A 25,816-nucleotide genomic window follows, 5' to 3' on the forward strand; every position below is an offset into this window, starting at 1 on the left:
CGTAGGGTAACTGGCTTTAACATACTGGGTGATATCAGATCTTTCAAAGATTTAGCTTTACAGAGCGTCATTTGGGGAGACTGTCCTAATACTCACTATCGGCTTTCAGAATTGGCCAATGTTTTTAGAGTACAGTCCTGATCTGTTGTGACTGAAGACTAAATTGAGGGATGACTCTTATACATTCAGTGTCCTGTTTCTTTTCCTTAATCTTTAAGAGTTCCACTCTGTTAGGTTGTGTGGGTTTGCCATATGCATTGCTGAGCGGTGAGTCCAATTAAAGATGTGTGTCTATTAATGGGGCCCGCCGTGCCTTGAATTCAATCTGAAAACATTGCATGTGGGGGGGTCCCTGGGTCTCACATGATGAGATATCCCCAGAAAGGGTTGGGGCACAAGCGTTTGGTATGCGATGTCACGTGACCTTAAATGACGCGGTGTGGCTGTCTCCTCCCCCAGGTTCACTGCATCAGCACCGAGTTCACGCTCCGGAAGAACGGCGGGGAGAAGGGAGTGCCTTTCCGGGTCCAGGTGGACACCTTCCGGCAGAACGAGCATGGGGCCTACACCGAGCACATGCACTCCGCCAGTTGCCAGGTGAAGGTCTTCAAGGTGAGTGCACCCCACCCAACTGCCAAGATGTAAAGGGGCGGCTTAGCAGGAGCCGATGTGTGGCTCACAAGGTTGCCAGACCATGCCCACCCCTGAGCTTTGATTGATCCAGAAACTAAATTCTAGGATTTGTAGTCTTGGGTCAATTCCATTGAATGCAATGTCTTCAATTAAAACTAATGCAAAATCAAAGACCAGAACTGGAATTTGGTGTCTCCAGTGGCATGGAGTCATCAGGAAATTATATGCAGGTATAAGTGCAGGAAGAAAAGGCTGGAACACACTTATTTGATGGTCCTGTACTAAAATAGCAGAGTATGTCCCTGTGCGACGTTGTTACATAGCCCAGCTTCTTTTTTTTTGCGGAGTCCTTTGTCGACCATTTTCAGCCCCAAATACGTATCTAAAAATATGGTTTGGGTAAGGGTGCGGGGGTGTGGGGAATAGGAACTAGATAATACGGAGGGGAAGTCTGGAGGGGAACCACCCCCAAATAAAATAAAATCCATGAGTTTTTTTAGGGCAAAAATATTGCTGCAAAAATCTCATCGAAAAAAAACCTGGCGATCTAAGAACATAGAACCGAGTGCTGCTGGCCAGAACTGAGGTGCATTGCCAGAGTTGTGGGTGGAGGCAGGGCGCATATAGCTCAGGATTGAGGGGAATGTGCAGAGTTCTTTCCCGGTCAGGCTATTGGTGTGGCGGGGAGTCTACAGCTCAGGATTGAGGTGAATGTGCAGAGCTCTAGGCTGATCAGACTACTGGTGTGGCGGGGAGTCTACAGCTCAGGATTGAGGTGAATGTGCAGAGCTCTAGGCTGATCAGACTACTGGTGTGGCGGGGAGTCTATAGCTCAGGATTGAGGTGAATGTGCAGAGCTCTATGCGGATCAGACTATCAGTGCGGCGGGGAGTCTACAGCTCAGGACTTAGGTGAATGTGCAGAGCTCTAGGCTGATCAGACTACTGGTGTGGCGGGGAGTCTATAGCTCAGGATTGAGGTGAATGTGCAGAGCTCTATGCGGATCAGACTATCAGTGCGGCGGGGAGTCTACAGCTCAGGACTTAGGTGAATGTGCAGAGCTCTATGCGGATCAGACTATCAGTGCGGCGGGGAGTCTACAGCTCAGGACTTAGGTGAATGTGCAGAGCTCTATGCGGATCAGACTATCAGTGCGGCGGGGAGTCTACAGCTCAGGACTTAGGTGAATGTGCAGAGCTCTATGCGGATCAGACTATCAGTGCGGCGGGGAGTCTACAGCTCAGGACTTAGGTGAATGTGCAGAGCTCTATGCGGATCAGACTATTGCTGTGGCGGGGAGTCTACAGCTCAGGACTGTGGTGCATTAGCAGAGCTGGTGAGTCCCAATAAGGAAAACACAGAATGAACCACCGGCTCAGATTGAGGTCCAATACCAGCGCTGAATTTGGGTTCCAGTACTGGAATAGCTAGCTGGGGGCATTTCAAGGTCAGAGGTAAGTCCAGGCAGAGCTGTGTGAGTCTCAGTACTGGAATAGCTGCAGGCATTTCAAGGTCGGAGTTAAGTCCAGGCAGAGCTGACTGAGCCCCAGTACTGGAATAGCTGCGGGCATTTCAAGGTCAGAGGTAAGTCAGGCAGAGCTGTGTGAGTCTCAGTCCTGGAATAGCTGGGGGCATTTCAAGGTCAGAGGTAAGTCCAGGCAGAGCTGTGTGAGTCCCAGTTCTGGAATAGCTGCGGGCATTTCAAGGTCAGAGGTAAATCCAGGCAGAGCTGTGTGAGTCTCAGTCCTGGAATAGCTGGGGGCATTTCAAGGTCCGAGGTAAGTCCAGGCAGAGCTGTGTGAGTCTCAGTACTGGAATAGCTAGCTGGGGGCATTTCAAGGTCAGAGGTAAGTCCAGGCAGAGCTGTGTGAGTCTCAGTAATGGAATAGCTAGCTGGGGGCATTTCAAGGTCCGAGGTAAGTCCAGGCAGAGCTGTGTGAGTCTCAGTACTGGAATAGCTGCAGGCATTTCAAGGTCGGAGTTAAGTCCAGGCAGAGCTGACTGAGCCCCAGTACTGGAATAGCTGCGGGCATTTCAAGGTCAGAGGTAAGTCAGGCAGAGCTGTGTGAGTCTCAGTCCTGGAATAGCTGGGGGCATTTCAAGGTCAGAGGTAAGTCCAGGCAGAGCTGTGTGAGTCCCAGTTCTGGAATAGCTGCGGGCATTTCAAGGTCAGAGGTAAATCCAGGCAGAGCTGTGTGAGTCCCAGTACTGGAATAGCTGCAGGCATTTCAAGGTCAGAGGTAAGTCCAGGCAGAGCTGTGTGAGTCTCAGTCCTGGAATAGCTGCGGGCATTTCAAGGTCAGAGGTAAGTCCAGGCAGAGCTGTGTGAGCCCCAGTACTGGAATAGCTAGCTGCGGGCATTTCAAGGTCAGAGGTAAGTCCAGGCAGAGCTGTGTGAGCCCCAGTACTGGAATAGCTAGCTGCGGGCATTTCAAGGTCAGAGGTAAGTCCAGGCAGAGCTGTGTGAGTCCCAGTTCTGGAATAGCTGCGGGCATTTCAAGGTCAGAGGTAAATCCAGGTAGAGCTGTGTGAGTCCCAGTACTGGAATAGCTGCAGGCATTTCAAGGTCAGAGGTAAGTCCAGGCAGAGCTGTGTGAGTCTCAGTCCTGGAATAGCTGCGGGCATTTCAAGGTCAGAGGTAAGTCCAGGCAGAGCTGTGTGAGCCCCAGTACTGGAATAGCTAGCTGCGGGCATTTCAAGGTCAGAGGTAAGTCCAGGCAGAGCTGTGTGAGCCCCAGTACTGGAATAGCTAGCTGCGGGCATTTCAAGGTCAGAGGTAAGTCCAGGCAGAGCTGTGTGAGCCCCAGCACTGGAATAGCTAGCTGCGGGCATTTCAAGGTCAGAGGTAAGTCCAGGCAGAGCTGTGTGAGTCTCAGTCCTGGAATAGCTAGCTGCGGGCATTTCAAGGTCAGAGGTAAGTCCAGGCAGAGCTGTGTGAGCCCCAGTACTGGAATAGCTAGCTGCCGGCATTTCAAGGTCAGAGGTAAATCCAGGCAGAGCTGTGTGAGCCCCAGTACTGGAATAGCTGCGGGCATTTCAAGGTCAGAGGTAAGTCCAGGCAGAGCTGTGTGAGTCTCAGTACTGGAATAGCTGCGGGCATTTCAAGGTCAGAGGTAAGTCAGGCAGAGCTGTGTGAGTCTCAGTCCTGGAATAGCTGGGGGCATTTCAAGGTCAGAGGTAAGTTCAGGCAGAGCTGTGTGAGTCTCAGTACTGGAGTCTCAGTCCTGGAATAGCTGGGGGCATTTCAAGGTCAGAGGTAAGTCCAGGCAGAGCTGTGTGAGTCTCAGTACTGGAGTCTCAGTACTGGAGTCTCAGTACTGGAATAGCTAGCTGCGGGCATTTCAAGGTCAGAGGTAAGTCCAGGCAGAGCTGTGTGAGCCCCAGTACTGGAATAGCTGCGGGCATTTCAAGGTCCGAGGTAAGTCAGGCAGAGCTGTGTGAGCCCCAGTACTGGAATAGCTGCGGGCATTTCAAGGTCAGAGGTAAGTCAGGCAGAGCTGTGTGAGCCCCAGTACTGGAATAGCTGCGGGCATTTCAAGGTCAGAGGTAAGTCCAGGCAGAGCTGTGTGAGTCTCAGTACTGGAATAGCTAGCTGCGGGCATTTCAAGGTCAGAGGTAAGTCCAGGCAGAGCTGTGTGAGTCTCAGTACTGGAATAGCTAGCTGCGGGCATTTCAAGGTCAGAGGTAAGTCCAGGCAGAGCTGTGTGAGTCTCAGTACTGGAATAGCTGCGGGCATTTCAAGGTCAGAGGTAAGTCCAGGCAGAGCTGTGTGAGTCTCAGTACTGGAATAGCTGCGGGCATTTCAAGGTCCGAGGTAAGTCCAGGCAGAGCTGTGTGCAGAGCTGTGTGAGTCTCAGTCCTGGAATAGCTAGAGTGTGTTGCAGGTCGGGGTTGGGGGCATGACCGAGCTGTTTGCGGGTCTCCGTTCTGGAATAGCAAGTGTTGCTACATTGTTGCCTTTGGGTGCGTGTTGAGTGCTATGTGTGGTTGGAAGAGTTGGGGGGTAATCAGTTAGGAGGGAGGGATGCCATGACACATTCATGCCATCAGATGGAGAGATGCCAGGACACATTCATGCCATCAGATGGAGGGATGCCAGGACACATTCGTGCCACCAGATGGAGGGATGCCAGTTGCCAGAACACATTCATGCCATCATTTAGATGATGCCAGGACACATCCTTGGCATTTGATTGAGGGATTGTAGGAGTCATTCATGCCATCAGATGGAGGGATGCGAGGGCACATTCTTGGCATCTGACGGTGGGATGCTTTGACGCATTGTTGGCATCAGATGGAAGAATGCCAGGGCAGGCAGGCATCTGACGGAGGGATGCCAGTTGCCAGGGCACATTCATGCCATTGGAAGCATGCATCCTGCAGTAAGCATGTGCATCTATTATTTTTCAGCCAAAAGGAGCAGACCGGAAGCAGAAAACAGACCGGGACAAGATTGAGAAACGGTCCATTCAGGAGCGAGAGAAATATCAGCCTTCTTACGACACCACCGTCCTCACTGAGGTATGCTGTGGGTGGGGAGCACCGTCCTCACTGAGGTATGCTGTGGGTGGGGAGCACCGTCCTCACTGAGGGATGCTGTGGTTGGGGAGCACCGCCCTCACTGAGGTATACTGAGGGGCACCACCGTCCTTACTGTGGTATACTTGGGGGGGGGGGGGGCACTACCGTCCTTACTGTGGTATACTGGGGGGGGGCACTACCGTCCTTAGTGAGGTATACTGTGTAGGCGCACCACCGTCCTTAGTGAGGTATACTGGGGGGCGCACCACCGTCCTTAGTGAGGTATACTGTGGGGCGCACCACCGTCCTTACTGAGGTATACTGGGGGGGCACCACCGTCCTTACTGAGGTATGCTAGAGTGAGCTGAGGGCACCACCTTTCATACTGAGGTATGCTTAGTTGGGCTTTAATGGGCACCACCGTCCTTACTGAGCTATGCTTTGGTTGGGCACCACCGTCTGAACTGAGGTAAGCTAGGGTGAGCTGGGGGCATCACCGTCATTAACAAACGTCTGCTAAGCGTAAAGCAACCAGAGTGTGTGACGGGCATTGGAGTCTAGATGATCACCACTGTCCTTACTGAAGTAGGCTAGGGTGACCTGGGGGGCACCACCATCCTTATTTGAGGTATGCGTAGGTGGTCTAGGGTCACCATTGTCCTTAATGAGGCATGCATAGGTGGATTAGGGTCACCATTGTCCTTATTTAGGTATGCTAGGGTGAGCTGCGGGGGCACCGCCATCCTTAGTTGAGCTATGCGCAGGTGGGATAGGGTAACCATTGTCCTTACTGAGGTATGCTAGGGTGAGCTGCGGGGGCACCGCCATCCTTAGTTGAGTTATGCGCAGGTGGTATAGGGTAACCATTGTCCTTATTGAGGTATGCTAGGGTGAGCTGCGGGGGCACCCCCACCCTTAGTTGAGGTATGCTTTGGTGGCTAGGGTCACCGTCGTCCTTACTGAGGTATGTGTAGGTGGGCTAGGGTCACCACTGTCCTTACTGAGGTATGCGTAGGTGGGCTAGGGTCACCACTGTCCTTACTGAGGTATGCGTAGGTGTGCTAGGATCACCACCGTCCTTACTGAGGTATGCGTAGGTGTGCTAGGATCACCACCGTCCTTACTGAGGTATGCGTAGGTGGGCTAGGATCACCACCGTCCTTACTGAGGTATGCGTAGGTGGGCTAGGGTCACCAGCGTTCTTACTGAGGTATGCGTAGGTGGGCTAGGGCTAACATCGTCCTTACTGAGGTATGCGTAGGTGGGATAGGGTCAACATCGTCCTTACTGAGGTATGCGTAGGTGAGCTAGGGTCACCATTGTCCTTATTGAGTTATGGTAGGTGGGCTAGGGTCACCATCGTCCTTACTGAGGTATGCATAGGTGGGCTAGGGTCACCATCGTCCTTACTGAGGCATGCGTAGGTGGACTAGGGTCACCATTGTCCTTATTGAGTTATGGTAGGTGGGCTACGGTCACCATCGTCCTTACTGAGGTATGCGTAGGTGGGCTAGGATCACCACCGTCCTTACTGAGGTATCCGTAGGTGGGCCAGGGTCACCATCGTCCTTACTGAGGCATGCGTAGGTGGGCTAGGGTCACCATCGTCCTTATTGAGGTATGCTTAGTTCTTGGAGGGCACCACCGACCTCAATGAGGGCTACTAGGGTGGACTTGGGGGCATGGGTGAGATCTCAAAATAACCACAGTGCGTGTGGAGGGCATTGGGTCTTGAAGGAACTCACCGTCCTTACTGAGGTATGCTATGGTGAGCTCTGATCAATGGTAAGCATAGAGTAACTAGGGAGTTGGGGACGCAAGGCTCACTGCCACCCATACTGAGATATGCTAGGATAGGCTAGGTGATAGGGTGGGAGGCAGAGAGTTACCAGGGAGAGAGGGGAGGCATTGGGATCTTGTGGGACACAGCCATCTGCACAAGGGTATAGTAGGGTGGGCTATGGGCCATGGTTGGGAAGCAGGGTAACCGGGGACATTGGTGTCCTGAAGGGCACACTATCCTTGCAAAGATATGCTAGGGTGGGCTAGGGGCCCAGTTTGGAAGCATTGTGTAACCAGGGAGCGGGGCAGTGCATTGGAATGTTATGGTGACCCTCTGCCTATCTCTGACTGTAGTCTTGCATTTCTTCCTAGTGTGTCCCTTGGCCAGAGTCGGAAGCCTCCAGCAGCCCTTACAGCCCTGCCAGTACACCTGGACTCTCCTCTTCCCGCAACTTCAGGCTTCCGAGCCCTGAAAGGTGAGTGAGGGTTGTGCCACTCCCCCCCCCCCCCACAACCCCCACATGTCCTAAGTGGTGCGAGAGAAGGAAGAGCAACTAAATCAATACGTGTCAAGGGGGCACGCCTCGGGTCCCGGCAAGCATCCTCCATGCTCAAGGCCAAAGCCACCCACCCCCCACTGCCCTCTTGACAAACTAAGTGGCATGGCCTCATGGCTACAGGGCCCAGCCTATAGGAGGGGAGATCCCCCTCCCTTATCAAGCACTATGCTTTTCTATTCGGAGAGAACTATGTCTTGCACGTGACAGTGCCATTTAGCAACAAGGAAGCGAATGGACTTCTCAGGCTACAGTGGCACTATTTCACTTCACTTTCACATTCAGAGCACTGGGTAGAAATCAAATTGCGACAACACCCTCCACAGGCCTAGTGCAGTGTGTACTACGCACATTATCAATATCTTTATTATATAAACTCTAAACACTATAGTATATGAAAACGTGCATAAGTAGAGCCTCTTATGTGGTGCACACTCCCCTTTTACATGATCACAATTTTGTCAGCTGTAGAAAACAAGCATTGGAAGTGCCAACAGTTTGGGCTTTTGTGTAGGCATGGAAAAGGCATTTGCTAGGCACTGCCACATTGGTATTAACTAGACATCGATGGTAGCAGCTGCAAAATGGTTCAAGTACCTGGGCATGTAATAGCAGTGCCTGGCAAATGCCTAATACTTCTACAGAAGCCAAAACTGTTGGCTTTGCCAATTTTGGTTTTTAACAGGACCTCAGTGAGTGCCATGCATAGTGCTTATAAATCGAGTGGCTGAAGGCAGACCAGGTTAAGACATTTTTGTTACACCAGTAGTAGGTTTACAGCTCCAATTAAGTCAGTAACTCTCAGAAGACAACGTTTAATGGTAAGGCTTGTTAAAGCTAGCTCAAAGAGATCCCAGGAGGATGTGTTTTGGGCCAGGAGGGGCAGGAAATGTCAGGAATGGCCATGGGGATTAGCACGGTCATAGGCAGTCAATGGGTGGGTAAATAACCAAACAACATCTACAAGCTTTGTGTTCCACCTCAAATGCCATTCTCCATCGCTGTACTCTAATGCAATAGTCTTGTCTAATGGGCAGCGCCACCTAATAGGCAAAACTAATGAGACCAATTTGGCTAAAGAGATTTTCCTAGGCTCCCATAGATTAGCCACGTGGGGCAGCTTGGCTATGAGCCCAGGTTTTCTGTCTGCAGGTTGCTTTTTCTAGAATTCTGGCTGCACATTCTGTTGTTGCATCTTTAATTTTGCACCAACATACACTATTGTCTGCCTAGTAGTCTGGCAGGGGTTAACTAGTACTATGTGTATCGATGCCAACCACTAGGTTATTCATGTTGTGGGTGGGGCGGGTGATGGGGGGGGAGGTGGGCTCAATCCTTAAATGCAATCGTTGAATGAGCTAAAGTCACATCTCAGGAAAGGGTGGTCTGCTATACAAGTACAGGTAGGGCTTTTGGGGAGCTGGAGGGAGGGGTGGATGACACGTGCCCGGCTTTTTAGACTTGACATGAAAATGGTCTATGGTCGGACACCCTCTTAGTCGGAAATAGCCAAATAGTCTGACAGAGGGGAAACTAAGGGGGCGAACGCTCTGCCATGTCATGAACAACACACAGAAACTAGGCCCTGGATGTGCCCTCGGTTGGTATCACAACATATTATCCCCACCAAAAATATTGCTGTATATATGGTCGTCTGGAACAGCCATATGCAACATTTTTGAGGGGGATCATTTTTGGGGTTTTTAGGAGCAGGGTTGCGGGGGTGTCCCCTGCTGCTTTAAAAATAATGCGGGGGTTGCGGGGATGTCCCCTGCAGGTTCCATGCCTTAATATCACTGCAAAAATATGGTTATTTTTGTATGGCGATATTTTTGCGGGGATACTAACACATGGAACCCCTCGGTTATGGTTGACATTTTGCAAATACTGGCTTTTTAGTTCACAACATTCATTTTCTCTTATAGTATTTATAGGTTTATCTTCCCAATAAAATCCCAGGGAAACAAGTATCAGAATTCCAGGAGATGGGAACCTAAAAGTCTGGAGGGTCTAAGCATATCACACTTGACACGCGCCAACATGCAATGTCTTCAAACTCCCCAGTGGTTTAGAGATAAGGTAACCTCACCTGCTCTTAGTTATTGTTCGACACTCTCCTGCAGCCTATTGTTACGCATGCTGTGTATAAAAGTTGCATTCATGCAAAAAACGAACCAAAGTAACGCTCTGGAGGTGAACCAGTCAGCAAAAGCTGAACAGAGTTAGGGAGGAGAAGGAAGAAGGAGGGTGGAGAGAAAAAAAAAGAACAGAGGTTAGCAGGGGAGAGGGAGAGAGAAGGAGGAAGAGAAGAGGAGGGGCTTGAGGAGTTTCAAGGAGGTCCGGCTCAAGACGGAGAGAGGCAGGGAGGCTGTTCCAGAGGGAGGCACCTGCAGAGGATAAAGATCTACCCCCAAATGTCTGTTTGTGAAAGCGGCTCTCCCGCAGAGAGTTGGGGGACGACGAGCGGAGGACTCTAGAGAGAGAGTACTTAGGAAGAGAGCGTTGTAGATTGTGCTGGCCCCGGCCCCAGAAAGCCTTGTGGACTTGGTTCTGTTCTGGATGAGTTGTAGAGGACGGAGAGTAGAAGTAGGAAGATTGAGAAAGAGGCTGTTGCAGTAGTGCGGCCTGGAGAGAACCAGGGCTCTCAAGGTGGTGAGCCTCTGGGGGAAAGTGGGAAAAGGTAGAATACCTCTGAGGAGGTGCAGTTGATAGTGGGACTTTTTGAAGAAGTCTGAGATGTGAGAAGAGAAGGAGGAAGTGGAGTTGAAGATGACCCCTGGATTTTTTGCCTTGCTGGTAGGTGAAGGTGCAGGGCAAGGGAGGCCGGCCAGTGTGAATTGGCGCTATGTTGCCTACATGAGATAGTGATGATGGCATATTTAGTGTACGCCATTGTGTTGACACTTTTGGGGCAAGGAGTGGCGTTGGGCTGCCTCTACTATGTTTGCTTGTGTTGTGTATGAAAGGGAAGCAGGTGTTCTGTTTGTGTTCAGTGTTGATGAGGAGTGGCACACTGGCATCTGCATGGCCATTGGGGTTGTGTGTGCTGCATCCGATTCTAGTGCTTCCTGTTGTGTAGGGCCCCATTGAGTCAAACAGTCATATGTGCTGTTGTGTCCCCATTTACATGCCTAGATCTGGCCTAAATGAAGGGCATGGGAATTATGCAAATGTGAAAATACGAAGAGACCTCCCACAACACCTGCATCTTACCCTAACTGAAATGGCAACTCAGATGAGTTCTAGGAGTTTGAGGTCGCTGAAGAATGACAACTCTTTGGTATTAAACCGTGAAATATAGTGCACACATATCATCACACACAGGACACAGAACAGGGAGCAGCAGAGAGAAAGGGTGGGGGCAAACTGGAGCACTGGGTGGAATAAGGCAGCAAATTGATGATTTAACAGTCTCTCCAGGTGGAATGAGGATTTAGCACTGGCGGGGAGCTTGAGGAACTCGCAGAGGTGGACAGTGTGAGAAGCCAGCTATAATGAGCCATAGAAGCAGGCCATGGCGGGTAGAGTGGACCGGTGGTCTGCGGTGTGCGCTGATGGGCATGGATAAAAACCAGGCCTGGCAACATGTGTGAGAAGCTCTCGCAAACTGGTAAGGGAAGGAACTTTTGAGGAGTCTTTGGTTGCGAGCACTATTAACCCCCTTCCTTGTACTTTGCATTTCAGAGTCTGCCCCTCCCCAGCATGCCAGTCAGACAGCTCGACAGAGGGCCCCGGCGAGGTAAGTGCGAGAATCCCTGCAGCTGAAGGACATGTCCAGTTATCTGAACACTGGCTTTACAGGGATAGACACCTTTGCAGATAAAAGGCCCCTACCCAACAGCCAGACCTCAGGGGCAGTACCCTGTGCGGGCAAACCCCTTAGATGCCTGGTAAGAGAGTGGGAACAAGATCTAGAGCATAGATGTCCTGGAAATGGAAACCCCACCTGTGCCCCTCAAGGAGGAGAGAACGCCCCTCCTCCTAAAGGGGAAGACCACCTGCCACAAACTCCGAAATCGCGTGTGCACCGCATGTGGCGCACACCAGAGAGAGGACATTTCAAGGTCACAAAAAAACAAACGCAAAATTGGGAAAAATCATGAGTTCAATTTGGTTCCAACTGGCATGGAAACTCTGCAGAACTAAGCCATGGCCCGGTGCTAAGAGGGTGCATGAGAGCAGTGGAACCCAGTGCAAAGGTCCAGAGGTCAGAATTGTGGTGGAGGTTGGTGAAAATGGGTTCATCCTTTTCGGGAGCACCCCTGTGGTTGGGGTACCAATGTGAGCTTGGCTTTTCTTCAAACCATGGCTGAGCTTTGGGGGTTCCAGAGGGCAGGCGCTGGGGGGTCCTTCACTGGGGACCTAGCCACTAGGGGTTGCTGGGTTTATCACGTGTGCAACCTAGTTTCATTACATTGCGAAAGAGATGCCATGTTTGTTGCCTGAGGTCTTTGCAGCACAATTTAGGGCATATTCCGCTTGGGATGGTTTTTGAATCTGCCAACCAGGGGCAAGCCATGCCAAGGGACATCCTTCATCCGGAGAAGCACTTCTTCGGGATGTGAAGCTGACTTGATGCAGCAGACAAGGGTACATCTCTACAAAGGCACCCAGAGTCCTGTGATTGGCTCATGGTGCGCCAAACATCCAACTAGTTTCACCAGGCTTCCACCTGCTACCTGCTGGGGGCAGGGTGAAGTTGCTTTAAGAATGAATCAGAGCACTGCGGGATGATGGCCTAATAGGTCACAAGACCTGGCAGCCACCCTGTCTCACATTTTGGGAAGGATGGATCGGAGCACCAACATAGAGGACATCTACCAATGGAAATCAATCTATGGGGATTCAACCCATTCCACCTCACACATAAAAGATAGGAAACTACTCCTCCCTCTGCTCCTCTCTTGGCTCCTCCAGACAAGTTCTGACACTTTCCTCCACTGCGGTCACCATACATAAAGACCAGACTCTAGTCCTCCCTCTGCTCCTCACACCGCGATCACTGATGATCAATTAGACTCTGCTCCTGAATGGAATACCCTTATCTCTAGACTCACACTCGACTCCTCTCTCTCTCTCTCCCAGGCCCTGAGTATGTCCTCCTCTGTCAGCGAGACCCAGCAGTGGCTCATTCGGAACCGTTTCTCCAGCTACTGCAGACTGTTCACCAACTTCACAGGTAAGCGCAACCGGGGTAGAGGGGGTGCGGGCAGTGACCACTGGCTCAGATCTCAGGCAGCAGGTTTATCAGTCAATATACATAGAGCATACAGGTTACAGATGAACGATAGCTGCCCTGTATATACAGAACTCATCGCCCACTTTTTATGAAAGAAACCAAAGACTGGAGCTCAGCGCAGATTGGCATAGATTAGACCATTGTTTCTGGTTATCGAAGACATGGGACTAAGTCAGTTGAGTGCCCATGTTTCTTGTTACCAATTGGGCTCAGTGAGATCCAGGTTTCTGGATGAGGATGTAGAAGGGTGCAAGAGGAGGGTTGGGGTTGATTGACTGTCCATGTTCGTTTTACGATGGCGCAAGTTATGTTTGCTGAGTATTCATGTTTCTGGTTATTGACTGATTGTGTTAGTGGACTGGTCATCGTTCTGGGTGGGGTGGAATTGGGTTCTGGTAGTGATTTGGTATTGGGTTGGTTGAGGGCCTATTTTCTGTTTTTGATAGGGTGGGTTGGTTTTGTTGCGTGCCTAGGTTTCTGGTTATTGACCAAGTGTGTTAGTGGAATGTCTATTGTTTTGGATGAGGTGGAATTAGGTTCTAGGTAGGCTGGAATTGGGTGGATGAGTGTCCATGTTTCTGGTAGTGGGTGGGGTGGAATTGGGTTGGTTGAGTGTCCATGTTTCTGGTAGTGGGTGGGTTGGAATTTGGTTGGTTGAGTACCTATGTTTGTTTTTTGATAGGGTGGGTTGGTTTTCTTGCGTGCCTAGGTTTCTGGTTATTGACCAAGTGTGTTAGTGGATTGTCTATTGTTCTGGATGAGGTGGAATTAGGTCCTGGTTATGAGTGGGCTGGAATTGGGTTGGATGAGCGTCCATGTTACTGGTAGTGGGTGGGGTGGAATTGGGTTGGTTGAGTGTCCATGTTTCTGTTAGTGGGTGGGTTGGTTGGTTGAGTACCTGAGTACCTATGTTTGTTTTTTGATAGGGTGGGTTGGTTTGGTTGAGAGCCTAGGTTTCTGGTTATTGACCGACTGTTACTGGAGCGTCCATTGTTCTGGATGCAGTGGAGTTAGGTTCTGCTAGTGGCTCGGTATTGGGTTAGTCGAGTGCCTGTGTTTCTTGTAGTGGCTGGGGTGGTATTGGGTTGATTGAATGCCAGTGTTTCTGTTAGTGGGTGGGTTTATTGGGAACTGGGTTGGTTTCTGGTGGCAATGGGGTTAGTTGACTGTTTGCGTTTCAGGATAGCTTGCCCATACTGGTTGTTACGGGTGCAATGGGACTAATATTTGAAAGCATGTTTTTCATTACTGACTTCTGTGATTTCCCCCCCCCCCCCCATACTGCAGGCTCAGACCTGATGAAACTTTCCCGCGGTGACCTCGTCCAGATTTGCGGCGCGGCTGATGGTATCCGGCTCTGCAATGCACTGAAGGCTCGGTATGCACGAATGTTAGAACTTGCATAGCTCAGCGCAAGCCCCTAAGTGTCCCAGTAGCTGCGCATACCACAGAAGGAATAGATTGCAGTGTTGTAGTGTCGCAGTGAAAATCTAAATATATTTCCCCTGTAATATTTGCAATGCTGCACCAAACTGTGGCAAATTCTGCATTACAAGGTTTGGCGGCATTTTCGGACAAATGTAAACTTTGGGTCAACATTCGCCCCGCAATGTGATGCTCAAACCTTTTTACTTTTGGCTAATTATGTGGTACTTTTAGTGCCGCCTATAGCCCAAAACTATTGGCACGGGCAGTGAAGATAGGAAAGCGATGGGATCTGGGAGGGACACAAAGGCCGCAGGATTAACTTTTTATCCACCCATTGACCGCCCGTGGCCAATCCCTCCCACTACCTGCCCCACCTCCATGTCCAAAACCCATCTTCCTGGGATCCCTTTGAGATAGCCTCTGCTTTTAAAGGGTTACCAACATTATTGGTGAGCAGCCTTCTGAATGGAAATGGCTTAGTAGCAAATGGAAAGCAGCCTCTGGTTTAATAACACTAGGCCTCATTACAAGTTTAAAAAATAGTCCATAGGCGCCCCTCTTTGAGAACCAATACGGCTAAATATCCTGTTCTTTGGGAAGCTACCCACTCAAGAGTCCGCAGCCACACTTTAGCTCACTGTACCTTTCACAGATGGGAAATACCCATTTGCATATCAGTCTTTGTCCCGCCCACATGGGCAGTCCAGCACCCAAATGCTATGGCAATTCCCTTCTGAACAAGAGTACCAACAGCAACCCCATACACGTGTTTCAGCCTTGTTGGGCCTCATCAGTGAGGTGGAGCTGTGCCTCTCTGAGCACAGTGAGCAAAGGGCTGCTGTTGGTAAGGCATTTGCTTTGAAATTATCTTTTGGAAGAAATACACGTTTTACTGAACAAAATCCCCCAGACCACAAGGGTGACGAGCGCTTACAAGTGGTCTCAAGACGACATGTAGTGCTTTACAAAGCACCTAAATATCTTGAAGACAAGCCCACTAGCAGGGTAGAAGCCAAGACTGGCCCTGTCATTGCACACTGGCTATAGGTGGGCAACTGTACGCTGCATATGAATGGGTAATTTCCCTATAAATATAGGATTTCCTTAGACCCCAGCACCATGCAATGGAGCCCATAGTAAACTAGAAAGGGGTGCGCATAGAAACAAAGAAAAACAAAAGACATTTTAGTATCCTATCACCCTCATTAGGAAAGCCCAAACTACGGGCAATGAGAGTGCTGGAAGGAAGACAGACGCCACCAACTGTCAGATTTTCAAATAGCAGAGTTGAAAACCACAATAACAGCCTAAAATCAGTCCTTGCAAGGAGTGGGGGTGGGGGGGATTCATGCAAGTCTCTAACTATATCCGTACCGGAGAACCATATTTACGGGTAAGTAACCTGTTCTTGCTGGGCATGGAATCACTTACAGACTCACAAGCCGAGCATAAAGACTGAAAATCTGGGAAATCTCACCGGGGAAGAGGGTGGACTGACGTGTCACCTGAAGCGAGTTTTCAATACTGCTTCTTGAACCCTGGCCCTCTTGGCATCCGCTGTCAAGGCTGTAGTGATGGGTGAGGGTATGATTCGCTCTCCGTGTGGCAGATCAGCAAATCTCCTGCAGCCGAATGTTAGCTAAGCCGCCATCGCCAATTTGCCCCACCCCATGTAGAGTGCACACTAACCTTGAAGGGGAGTTGTCTCTTGCTGAGAGTGCAGAATTGCTGGATGCATCCACAAACCCACAAAGCGATGCTTGGATTCCAAATGGTTCTCTCCCTTGTGTGCACCAGAAAAATCTAAACACTGGATCAGTCTTTTTTTTTAAAGGCTCAGGTCTAAGTAAGTAGAATTTAAATCAATAGGTGTGAATGTCAGGCTTATTCTTAACACACCCTTGTCTCTGAAAACAGTGATAGTTTGCTTGGATAAGGTTTGCATCTCTCCGACCCTCCTGGATGAAGTGATGGCCATCAGGAAAGCCACCTTCCAGGAGATGACCTTCAAAGAGCAATCCTGCGTCAGTTCAAAAAGGGCTCCCACATCTGCACGGGGTGTTCTTAACCAGGGAGGGATTTTCTTAGCAGGCCTCTCACGAAATGTGATGCAGCATTCTCCTTAACCAAAGAAATCTAGCTTCTGTCCAGCCTATACCTGTAAACTGACCTTGCTTGAAGATACTGAAGATCACTCTTGAAAAGCAAAAGATTAGGCACAATATTAAATTCACTGTAGAAAGGATCCGATCCAGCACCCGTTCACCAAATGGAAAATATCTTCCACTTTCTCCTATATGCCAGTCTGATAGAAAAAGCTTTTGTAATGACTAAGACATCGCTGCACTCCTCCAGCTGATCTAAATGCATGTACTCCTGCTGCTCAAGAACCAGGCTGCGAGCTTGGATAGTGACTAGGAACATGACCTTCATTTGATGACACGACTAAGGCATGTGGGCGCAGAAGGATGTGCTGGCAAACAAAAGGTTGTATACTAATTGACCTTTTCACAATTGACCTCGGGAGAATTGACCTAATTGAGAAGGTCAATTAGGACATATATGTGGGGGGAAGCCCCGCGCAACCCCCCACCCAATCCAAAACCCCCCCGCAACTGTCCACCCAATCCCCTTATATTATTTATAATCCAAAACCAACCCAATACATATATAAAATAACTAAAATAATATAAAGGTCAATTGTGCAGAAGGTCAATTAGGACCACTATAATTAGGTCAATTGCGCAAAAGGTCAATTTGGGTAATACCAAACAGAAGTATCGAGAAGCTCTGAGTACCAAGAAATCCTCGGGCACTTGGAGGCGAAAAATGTCATGGCAACTAACTCGATCTTCAGATGCCACAATACCCTCTGGATGAAAGCTAAGGGAGGTGGAAGGGTTCAGAAACAAGTTTACCTAGTTCATAGAGAGCGGCTCCCCAATCATTCAGGGTGTTGTGGTCCAACTCTCACCCATTGTCTGTACTCTTTAGTCGCATACCCTTTGCTCCATACTTATGAGACGGAACCGAGCCTGTTGCCTCGCAGCAGTTAATTTCTAGAATTTCCCTTGTGTCCAGGCATGCGAGGGCATCGCCTGCTCAGGCCCTCCAATGTGCTCCACACCTAACAGCCAGTCCCTTTGAGGTCACCCAGCTCTAGCTGCACACTACACCAGTTGGGGTCAGGATCTCTCTCCACTTAACATCTTATAACCTTATAACATCATACCCTTGGATAATTTCCATAGCACGCATCATACACCCCCAAACTTGCCACTACCCCAAACATTTTTAGTGAAGCTCCAGGATGGGCTGTACAATTGTGCCTGTGCGCTGGTTTGTACATCCTGGCAGATGGTAAGTGGCAAATCTGATGTCTTGATGCCCCCCTTCCTAATCGCTTGTGCTAGAAGCTAGTCTTGATTTTGCTCTTCCATGTTTCCTTTCCGGAAGAACACTCATGTTCCACCTTGCTCCAGCGGAACAGCGCGGCACAGTGGACTGCCTTCAACTCCAGGAGGTTCATGTGCAGAACGGATACCTGCTTTGGCCACAATTCCCTCACTCGTAGCTGCTCGTGGCGTGCCCCCTATCACGGGGTAAACGACTTTCAAATCTCACAGGGGCAAGTATTATGCGGCTCCAGATAATAAATAGAGGAGGAGAGAATCTTCATTTGCAATATTATTAATATATACACACACCGTTGGCACTCATTGAAGAGAGACATGTCCACAAAAGACTAGGAAGTTCAGGGGGGATCTGAACACTGCATGGAGCGAGCGAGTCAAGGCAGAAAAGATATGTGGAAGAAAGAAAAACTGCTACTAGGTAGTCTCCCATTCAACTCCAGCAGCAGAAAAGCTCAAAAATCCAAGTGTGGATGAAAAAACGAGGAGCGACTCTGTGGGACCTCCTGTCTCCAAGCGTGCAGTGAAAGATTCTGACCGTTGGTAGCTCCTGCCTCAGGAGACCTTGCTTGGTGCTGACACTACCTCATTGGTCACAGTTCGGGCTTTCCTAATGAGGGGGATAGGATACTAATATGCATTTTATTTTGCTTTGTTACTATGTGTGCACTACTTTCTAGCTTACCATGGGCTCCCTTGCCAAAGGATGGGATACACGCTAAGAATGCGAGTCTATAAGTCATTCCATACTGGAAAACTATACTTGCTCACATAAAAAGCGAAAGCTGTCACTGAAAAGCATGATGTGTGCACTAGGCAAACAATATATTTTTTGACGGAAGGGTAGATATTGGCAGTACGGTATGTGACAATTATAATGAATAATAATTAGGAATGTTATTGTGGCAAGATGGTAGAGTCGACACAGGTTTCGCACTGCAAGCTCTTTAAAAGGACTTCCTCAGGTACACAGAAGCACAGCACCTGGCTTCCTTTGGTGTCAATCTTGATGAATTCATCCTCTTGAAACCAACATTTGCACCGGGGTCATGATGGCATGTGAAATGAGTCGCATGACCTCATGGAAAAATGTTCATGCAAGTCTCAAAATATAAATACCAAAAGGGAGATGTTAGGAGCCAATGCAATCTTAACTCGCCCTTAATAATGTATTACAGATTACATAGCATTATTGAGAGTGTACTTCTCCTTATGCAAATAGACAAATAGAAGCAGTGGTGTTAGGGAGGGGGGAATACCAATCTTCCCCCGCCCTAGGACTATTTTCAAAATCTCGATGGATCCCCTCCCCTTGCCACCCACAAAATAATGACATGGCATTGGACAATGCCTTATGTGGTTCCCCTCACCCTGGTGATGCCTTTTAGGATGAAATCCTTGTGGAACTTGAAGGGATGTACCCCACACAGTCAGCTGTCACCTTCCTAGTGTTCCCCTAAAGTAATCCTCGTAAATGTACAATAGAGAATGAGCTGAGGTTTCATTGGTAATTGAACATCAGTATGTCCCAACAATTGAAACTTCTTTGAAAATGTGTAATTTTGTAACATTTGTTACATTGAATCAATTTTCAAAATTGTAGGGTGCTAACAGGACACCAAAGGCTACACCATAGCACTAAACAGCATTCTTTTAAAAAACTATTCAAGAAGTAACTCACATGCCCAAATAAAAGTACCCAAAGGGAAAACACCTGCAAATAACACTTCCCCACAGCCAGGCCCTTAATGTAACCCTGAAATGACAATGAGCTGGGGGTCGACCCCAAGACACAGGAAGTGATTTCCATAGTTGCACGGCACAGGCTGGGAATGCCCTGCTATGGTTTCTGGAGATTATAGTACTGGGAAACCTCTTTGCTCCGCAGACCCCAACTGCCCACAGAGATGTAAGGTTAATCGGCCAAATACGATGGCCGTTTTAAATGCACAACTGTTAAACCTATTGTACACGTTTAACAGACTATTAAATATCAACTCATTTTCTCAGTTATATACACACACACAATAATAAACTAGAAGGCAAGCAGCTGCAGAGCCATGGACCAAGCCTCATGCTATAGGACAGGCGTCTGCAACATATGAGACTCCATGGCCCTCATTACAAGGTGGGCGCAAATGGATACCAGGCACCGGTAATGACACCGTTGCCGATAATCCCTTTGCGCCCCATTCCGAGGTCCCTTTGCGGGTCCCTTCCTTAACGCCTGGTTTTACCAGGCGTTAAGTACGGGACCCGCAAAGGGATACCGGGATCAATAACGGCACCGCAATTTGCGGTACCGTTATTGCCGCCTTCCCCCTTCCCATTGAGCCCTATGGGGGTTCAAATGGGAATGGGGAATGGCCGACCTCAGACTGGACCGGTAATTACTCCCTTCACGAGACCGGAGTCGGACCGATTTTGGTGGCATCCATGGCGCTAATAGCGCCATGGCTACCTCCAAACTCGGAATGAGGGCCCATATGTTTTGGGCTACAACTCCCATCCGCCCCTACTCAGCACAATCAATGGTGAGGGAATCATAGGAGTCGTATTCAAAAACATCAGGAGAGCCACAGATTGCAGAACCCCTGTTGTAGCGTAACTTGGCAGTATCACCCAGGAGCTGGCATGCATTTATCTTTTAAGGGGCAAGCAAGAGACCACACAGTCTCAAACTCCCCGGATGCACAATTACATGCTGTTATGTTCAGTAGTGCGCTAAGGCAGCCCAGTCGTTAGTATCCTAGATTCCAGTTCACCGCCCTCCAAGCCGCATGGCTGTTCGCACACCAGTCCTGCAGCTGGAGGACTTTGAATGTGAACCAACTGTTGAGGCACTAATACAGTCTTCTTCTTACAGGACCATCCGGCCACGGCTGACCCTCTACATCGCCAAAGAGCAGCCCGAGGAAGAGGAAAAGCAAACGGAGCCCTCCCGCCAAGGTAGGTGGTAGAGTGTACCAGAACCGACCACTAGCACATCTGGGTTTGTACTGCGTGACACCCTCCACTGCTAGAATGAATGAGTAATAGGGGAATCGGTAAAGACAACTTGGTATGGCATTAGGGGTCAAAGCAGAGTACATCAAGAATGGGGTTAGGACACAGCGAGGTACACTTTGGGAGAGATTAGGAATCAATGAAGGTACATTAAGGTCCTCATTATGAGTCCACCGGCAGCTTTCCAGCAGACTCACCTTACCATTTCCGCTGCCTGATATCCCAGTAATACTGTATATTACAGGCGGTAGAGGAACGATAAATTCCCATTTTCGTGGAGTTCTGTCAGATTCCATGGGAATGGGAACACTGAAGTACTGGCACTGCTTCAGTGAAAGATCTGCTGGTAGGGGATCAGGCCGGTAGTTAACAGCCCTTACCGACAGACTTGTAGTTTGCCAGTCCGGAAAAGGTGCCGGTAACCGTTGTTACCACCACTTTTTTCCAGACTGGCAAACTTGTAATGAGGGACTAAGAGTAGGATAAGGGCTCAGCCAGGGAGGTCTTGCCTGGGTAAGAAGACAATGACCAGTACAATAAAAGCAGAATATGGGCCAAGCCCGTAATAGCTTGCAATGATGAGTACATTAAGACCAGAACAAGGGCCAAGCCAGTAATAGCTTGCAATGACAAGTACATTAAGAGCAGAACAAGGGCCAAGCCAGTAATAGCTTGCAATGACGAGAACATTCAGACCAGAACAAGGGCCAAGCCAGTAATAGCTTGCAATGACGAGTACGTTAAGAGCAGAACAAGGGCCAATCCAGTAATAGCTTGCAATGGCGAGTACGTTAAGAGCAGAACAAGGGCCAAGCCAGTAATAGCTTGCAATGACGAGTACGTTAAGAGCAGAACAAGGGCCAAGCCAGTAATAGCTTGCAATGACGAGTACATTCAGACCAGAACAAGGGCCAAGCCAGTAATAGCTTGCAATGACGAGTACGTTAAGAGCAGAACAAGGGCCAAGCCAGTAATAGCTTGCAATGGCGAGTACGTTAAGAGCAGAACAAGGGCCAAGCCAGTAATAGCTTGCAATGACGAGTACGTTAAGAGCAGAACAAGGGCCAAGCCAGTAATAGCTTGCAATGACGAGTACGTTAAGAGCAGAACAAGGGCCAAGCCAGTAATAGCTTGCAATGACGAGTACATTCAGACCAGAACAAGTGCCAAGCCAGTAATAGCTTGCAATGACGAGTACGTTAAGAGCAGAACAAGGGCCAAGCCAGTAATAGCTTGCAATGACGAGTACATTAAGAGCAGAAGAAGGGCCAAGCCAGTAATAGCTTGCAATGACGAGTACATAAAGAAAGCAGCAAAAATGGAATAAGAACAAAATATTTGTGGTGGACATGGGAAGGGATAAGAGAGGTGGGTTGAGGAAGAAACAAACGTTTGAAGTGGTATTAGAGGAGCAAAGGGACACAAAGTGGCTTACGGGGGAGGAAAGACAAATTTGAAGTGGCATATGCTGGAGAAAAGGGCATTTTAAAATGATATGTAGGGACGGAAATGGACATTTAAAGTGGCATATGGGGGAGACATGATATTTGGTGTGAATAGGGAGTGAAAAAAGTGACGAGGTCAGTATGTGAGTAAGGAGCTAGTGATCTTATTCTTTTGGAAACCAGCCAGGAAAGGGCTGTGAAGCCCATACAAAGTATGAGAAGGTTTTGTTTTGACATGCAGGGAATTCTCTCTTATTTGAAACCAAGCCCAAAGTGTGTATTTTGCTTGCAGGGCACTGGGCAAAGGTTTAGGGTGTGGCCAGTCCAGAAGGTGTTCTCCGATGCCCTATGGCTGCCTGAAGTCTAATCCCAGAAATCTTCTGTCTCCTGCAGTGTACCAAGAGCTGTACCTGGAAGAACTCACGGCCAGTGAACTCACCAGCAGGTTGGCCGATCTCTTCATCATTCCAGCCAGTCAAGTCCATCAGTTGTGCAAGCAGGGACCAACCGGAATCCAAATCCTCGTCAGCGACTTGGTACATACACAGTACAGCGACATCCTTCCTTCCACCTGCTCTCTTGCTCAGCCTGTAAATTGGGTGTTCTCTCTCTGTTAGCAACATCTTTGCTGTTCTCCAATCTTACTACTTTCAAGCCAGGTGGCACCATGGCACATATCCATTCCATAATCACCCTTCTGCATCTGGTGGGCAGCTTACCACTGAGCCTTCAATTTTTCATGTGGCCTTTCCTTATTGTTCGATTCTATTCTGTACGCAAGTCCTAAACCTTCTTCACCTCAAGAGATCTCTGCACGCCGCTCACTCCCTATACCACTTGTGTTCAATGTAGACCTCCAGACTGAGACATTGCATAAATGGCAATGCTTTTAGTTACGCAGTGGTTTCCTGCTGACGCCGGTCCCAAAGTTGAGCGGGGTCCACACCAGACAAACATGAACACAGAGTTAAGAAAAGATTTATTGAGAGTAGTCACAATGTTGGCCTTACATAAGTGAAATGCCCCACAACCACTTTGCAGATTGCTAAAAGTTTTACTTAAGTTACTAAGAAGGGAAGAGGATTGGTCTCCCGTGCCATAAAACTGTAACCAAAGGTCACGTTGGCCTTTGGTTAAGGTTAAGCCGCAAGAGTCCAAGTTTTAAAATCCTCAGTCCAGAGTGTCCTCTCCATGGAGGTGTAGATCGGTCTTATGTAAATGTTACCCCATAACAGGATATCCGCGCTTTGACCATCAAACAACAGTGTTTAGGTGTTGTAGCAATTTCCTTCATTGATATGGGGCGGGGGGTAGAAGATCCTCCTTTCAGTAAATTCCGGTCATCTGCTTATCACCCCCAATCTCAAAATCAGCATCAGGCTTAAACAATGACAGAAAAGACCCGCAGAGCGGCCACCAAGGGGCAGAGATTAGCGCTGCCTCCCTGTCTCGGGGTCCTGTCTCCACTACCCCCACCGCCTGTTCTAGGTTTCCTACCTGAGGAGTCATAATGGTCTTGTACCTACAGTAACCCCTTGTACGCGTCTTGACTTCTCCTCTCCGTTGCTCTTCCTGTACCACCTCAAAAATCGGCCACATGTCTCCACCCTTCGTTTTCCTGTTAAGCCTGTAGCATGCATTCTCCTCCCCTCCTTTAGCCTCTTCTTGGTTATTCTGCCTCTCACCCTGTACCCCCAAATACCTCCTCCATACTTCCCAACTCCGTCCGCCAGATGTTTCTTTCAACCACCTGCTTACGGCTCTCCACCTCCCTTCTTCTAATGTCTCCTCCACCCTCTTCTTGAATGTACTTCAAGGTCTCCGTCTTGCCATCTCCTTCAACCTTCTCTATGCTCCATTCGATGACACCTCTTTTTCTGGCCAAATCTTCCTCCCTTCTTCCTGTGCTCCTTTCTCCCTTTGGATCCTTTCAATCCACTCCTCCCTTTTTATCCCCCCCTTCATGTCCTATCGAGCCCTTTTCACACTTCCCTCTCCAATCATTCAAGCCAGCTTTGTTCATTAATTCTCCAGGTCTTCCCAGTCAGCCCCTCTGTTCCTGTCTCCTCCAAGCACTTTCCTCTCCAGTGCTTCTATCTGGACGATCTCCTCCTCTAACGCCAGCTCCTCTTTCCTCATTCCTGGTTCTCTCGAAGCTGGACTACTGTAACAGCCTCTATCTGAATCTGCCTGCCTCTACTCTCTGCCCTTTGCAACTCATCCAGAACAGGACTGCGAGACTTGTCCTTGGCCTCAAGCCCAGGGACCGTATCTCTCCAGGACTGAAATCGCTACACTGGCTCCCAGTGGCTGTGAGGATTAAGTTCAAAACCCTCTGCATTGTTCACAAGGCCTTCTGGGGCCTCGGGCCAAAATACCTTCAACTCTCTCTTCCTAAATATCTTCCTTCTAGAGCTCTTCGCTCATCCACCTCCAACTCCCTCAGGGTCAGCCGATTCTCCAAGCAACGTGTTGGGGGTAGATCTCTCTCCGCAGCAGGGGCCTCCCTGAAACTTGAGGAGAACCATCTCCGGTTCCGGAAGCACCTCAAAACCTTCCTCTTTCCCTCCGCTTTCTCTCCCCCTCTCCCCTGCTAATATTACTGAAACTGCACTGAATCTGCAACGGGGCCACTTACCTATCCCGGTCAGCGGCCCTGCCACTCTCCCCTGCACTGCCTCCCTGGCAACCCCTGCACTGTGGGACTGTCTCTGTAACCCTACAGCCCCTCCTCCTCAGCACTTGTCTACGCTTATTCTGCACTTGCCAGCAGCTGGCCCTTCTTGTTTATCTTGTTCTACTAAACCTGTACTGCACTTCTCCTCTCCCTTTCCCCCTTGCACTTTTCCCTTCCCTTCCACCCTGCACTAGCGCGATCTGAATGACACCTGGCCTAGGAGGATCGTTGTCTGTCTCCCCTTGTCCCCCCCTGCCTTGTCACGCCTTGAAACACTTGTGTATAGGCGCGTTATAAATGCCTTATCATATCATATCATTCCACCTCCCAGCTTGCTGTTAGACCTCTGGCGACTTACATAAAGGGGAGGCCTTGCTACCATGCCCTCATCCGTTCACCCTTGCTCAGCTGGCAATGGCTACTTTTTTGCGTCACTCGATTGGTGCATTCGAATTACCACTTGGGGCTCATGCAGACCCCGAGGTTCACCTCCTCTGGCTCAGATAAGTGGATCAAGTCTTCTTGAAGGTTGGCCACCATCTTTACTTTTGTTTCAGGCAACCGTGTGGCATGGCCCTGAAGTTATTAATGGGATGATCTCCAGGTGGCAGGTTCCTGCAGTGACCAGGAGGGGGCGGGGGATCATTCCTATGCCACCTCCAGCCCAACTCTGTATAGCGGGTGGTAGTGCCCTTGGCCCCTCTAAACCAGAAACTTGTCACATGTCCCACACTTTTCTTCACCATTTTGGAAACGTCTGAACCTTCCTGTCCTTGACATCTTCAAGACCTCTGCCTGTCACCTCTGATGCTTGCTCTACAAGTCTTCTTCCCCTCAGTGTATCCTGAACATTCTGTGCATTTTAATGCCTCAAGCTGAACTGTTACTGCACGCCGACTCCCGAATTTTCAGAGTGTGGTCCTTCCAAATGCATTGACTAATGTGACCCCCCTTCCTACCCCATCTTTTCTTTCCTACAGATGATCCGAAATTTGCCTGAAGAAACCTCTTTTCAGGTCACTGTTAAGAAAGGTATGTTTCTCCTCTTCAAGTAAAAATGATGGTCCATGCCGTTGTTATGGACCTCATCCCGAGTGGATGTCAAAGGGGAACCA

The 25,816-nt window shown here is 49.2% G+C and overlaps 1 protein-coding gene across 1 annotated transcript in view; it reads left to right on the forward strand.

The window, feature by feature from the left end:
- The window catches only part of LOC138521701 (upstream-binding protein 1-like), a 52,004-nt gene that overhangs the window by 19,801 nt on the left and 6,387 nt on the right, over positions 1 to 25,816 (forward strand). Inside the window, exons 6-14 of the mRNA XM_069634717.1 lie at positions 460 to 612; positions 5,044 to 5,154; positions 7,309 to 7,412; positions 11,178 to 11,232; positions 12,579 to 12,672; positions 14,020 to 14,110; positions 20,440 to 20,522; positions 22,418 to 22,560; positions 25,682 to 25,733. Of these exons, the coding sequence (XP_069490818.1) occupies positions 460 to 612; positions 5,044 to 5,154; positions 7,309 to 7,412; positions 11,178 to 11,232; positions 12,579 to 12,672; positions 14,020 to 14,110; positions 20,440 to 20,522; positions 22,418 to 22,560; positions 25,682 to 25,733 (886 nt within the window). The remainder of the gene's footprint in view (positions 1 to 459; positions 613 to 5,043; positions 5,155 to 7,308; positions 7,413 to 11,177; positions 11,233 to 12,578; positions 12,673 to 14,019; positions 14,111 to 20,439; positions 20,523 to 22,417; positions 22,561 to 25,681; positions 25,734 to 25,816) is intronic.

The sequence above is a fragment of the Ambystoma mexicanum genome, chromosome 13 (assembly GCF_040938575.1).
Source record: "Ambystoma mexicanum isolate Mex_15411 chromosome 13, UKY_AmexF1_1, whole genome shotgun sequence".
NCBI classification, from domain to species: Eukaryota; Metazoa; Chordata; class Amphibia; order Caudata; family Ambystomatidae; genus Ambystoma; species Ambystoma mexicanum.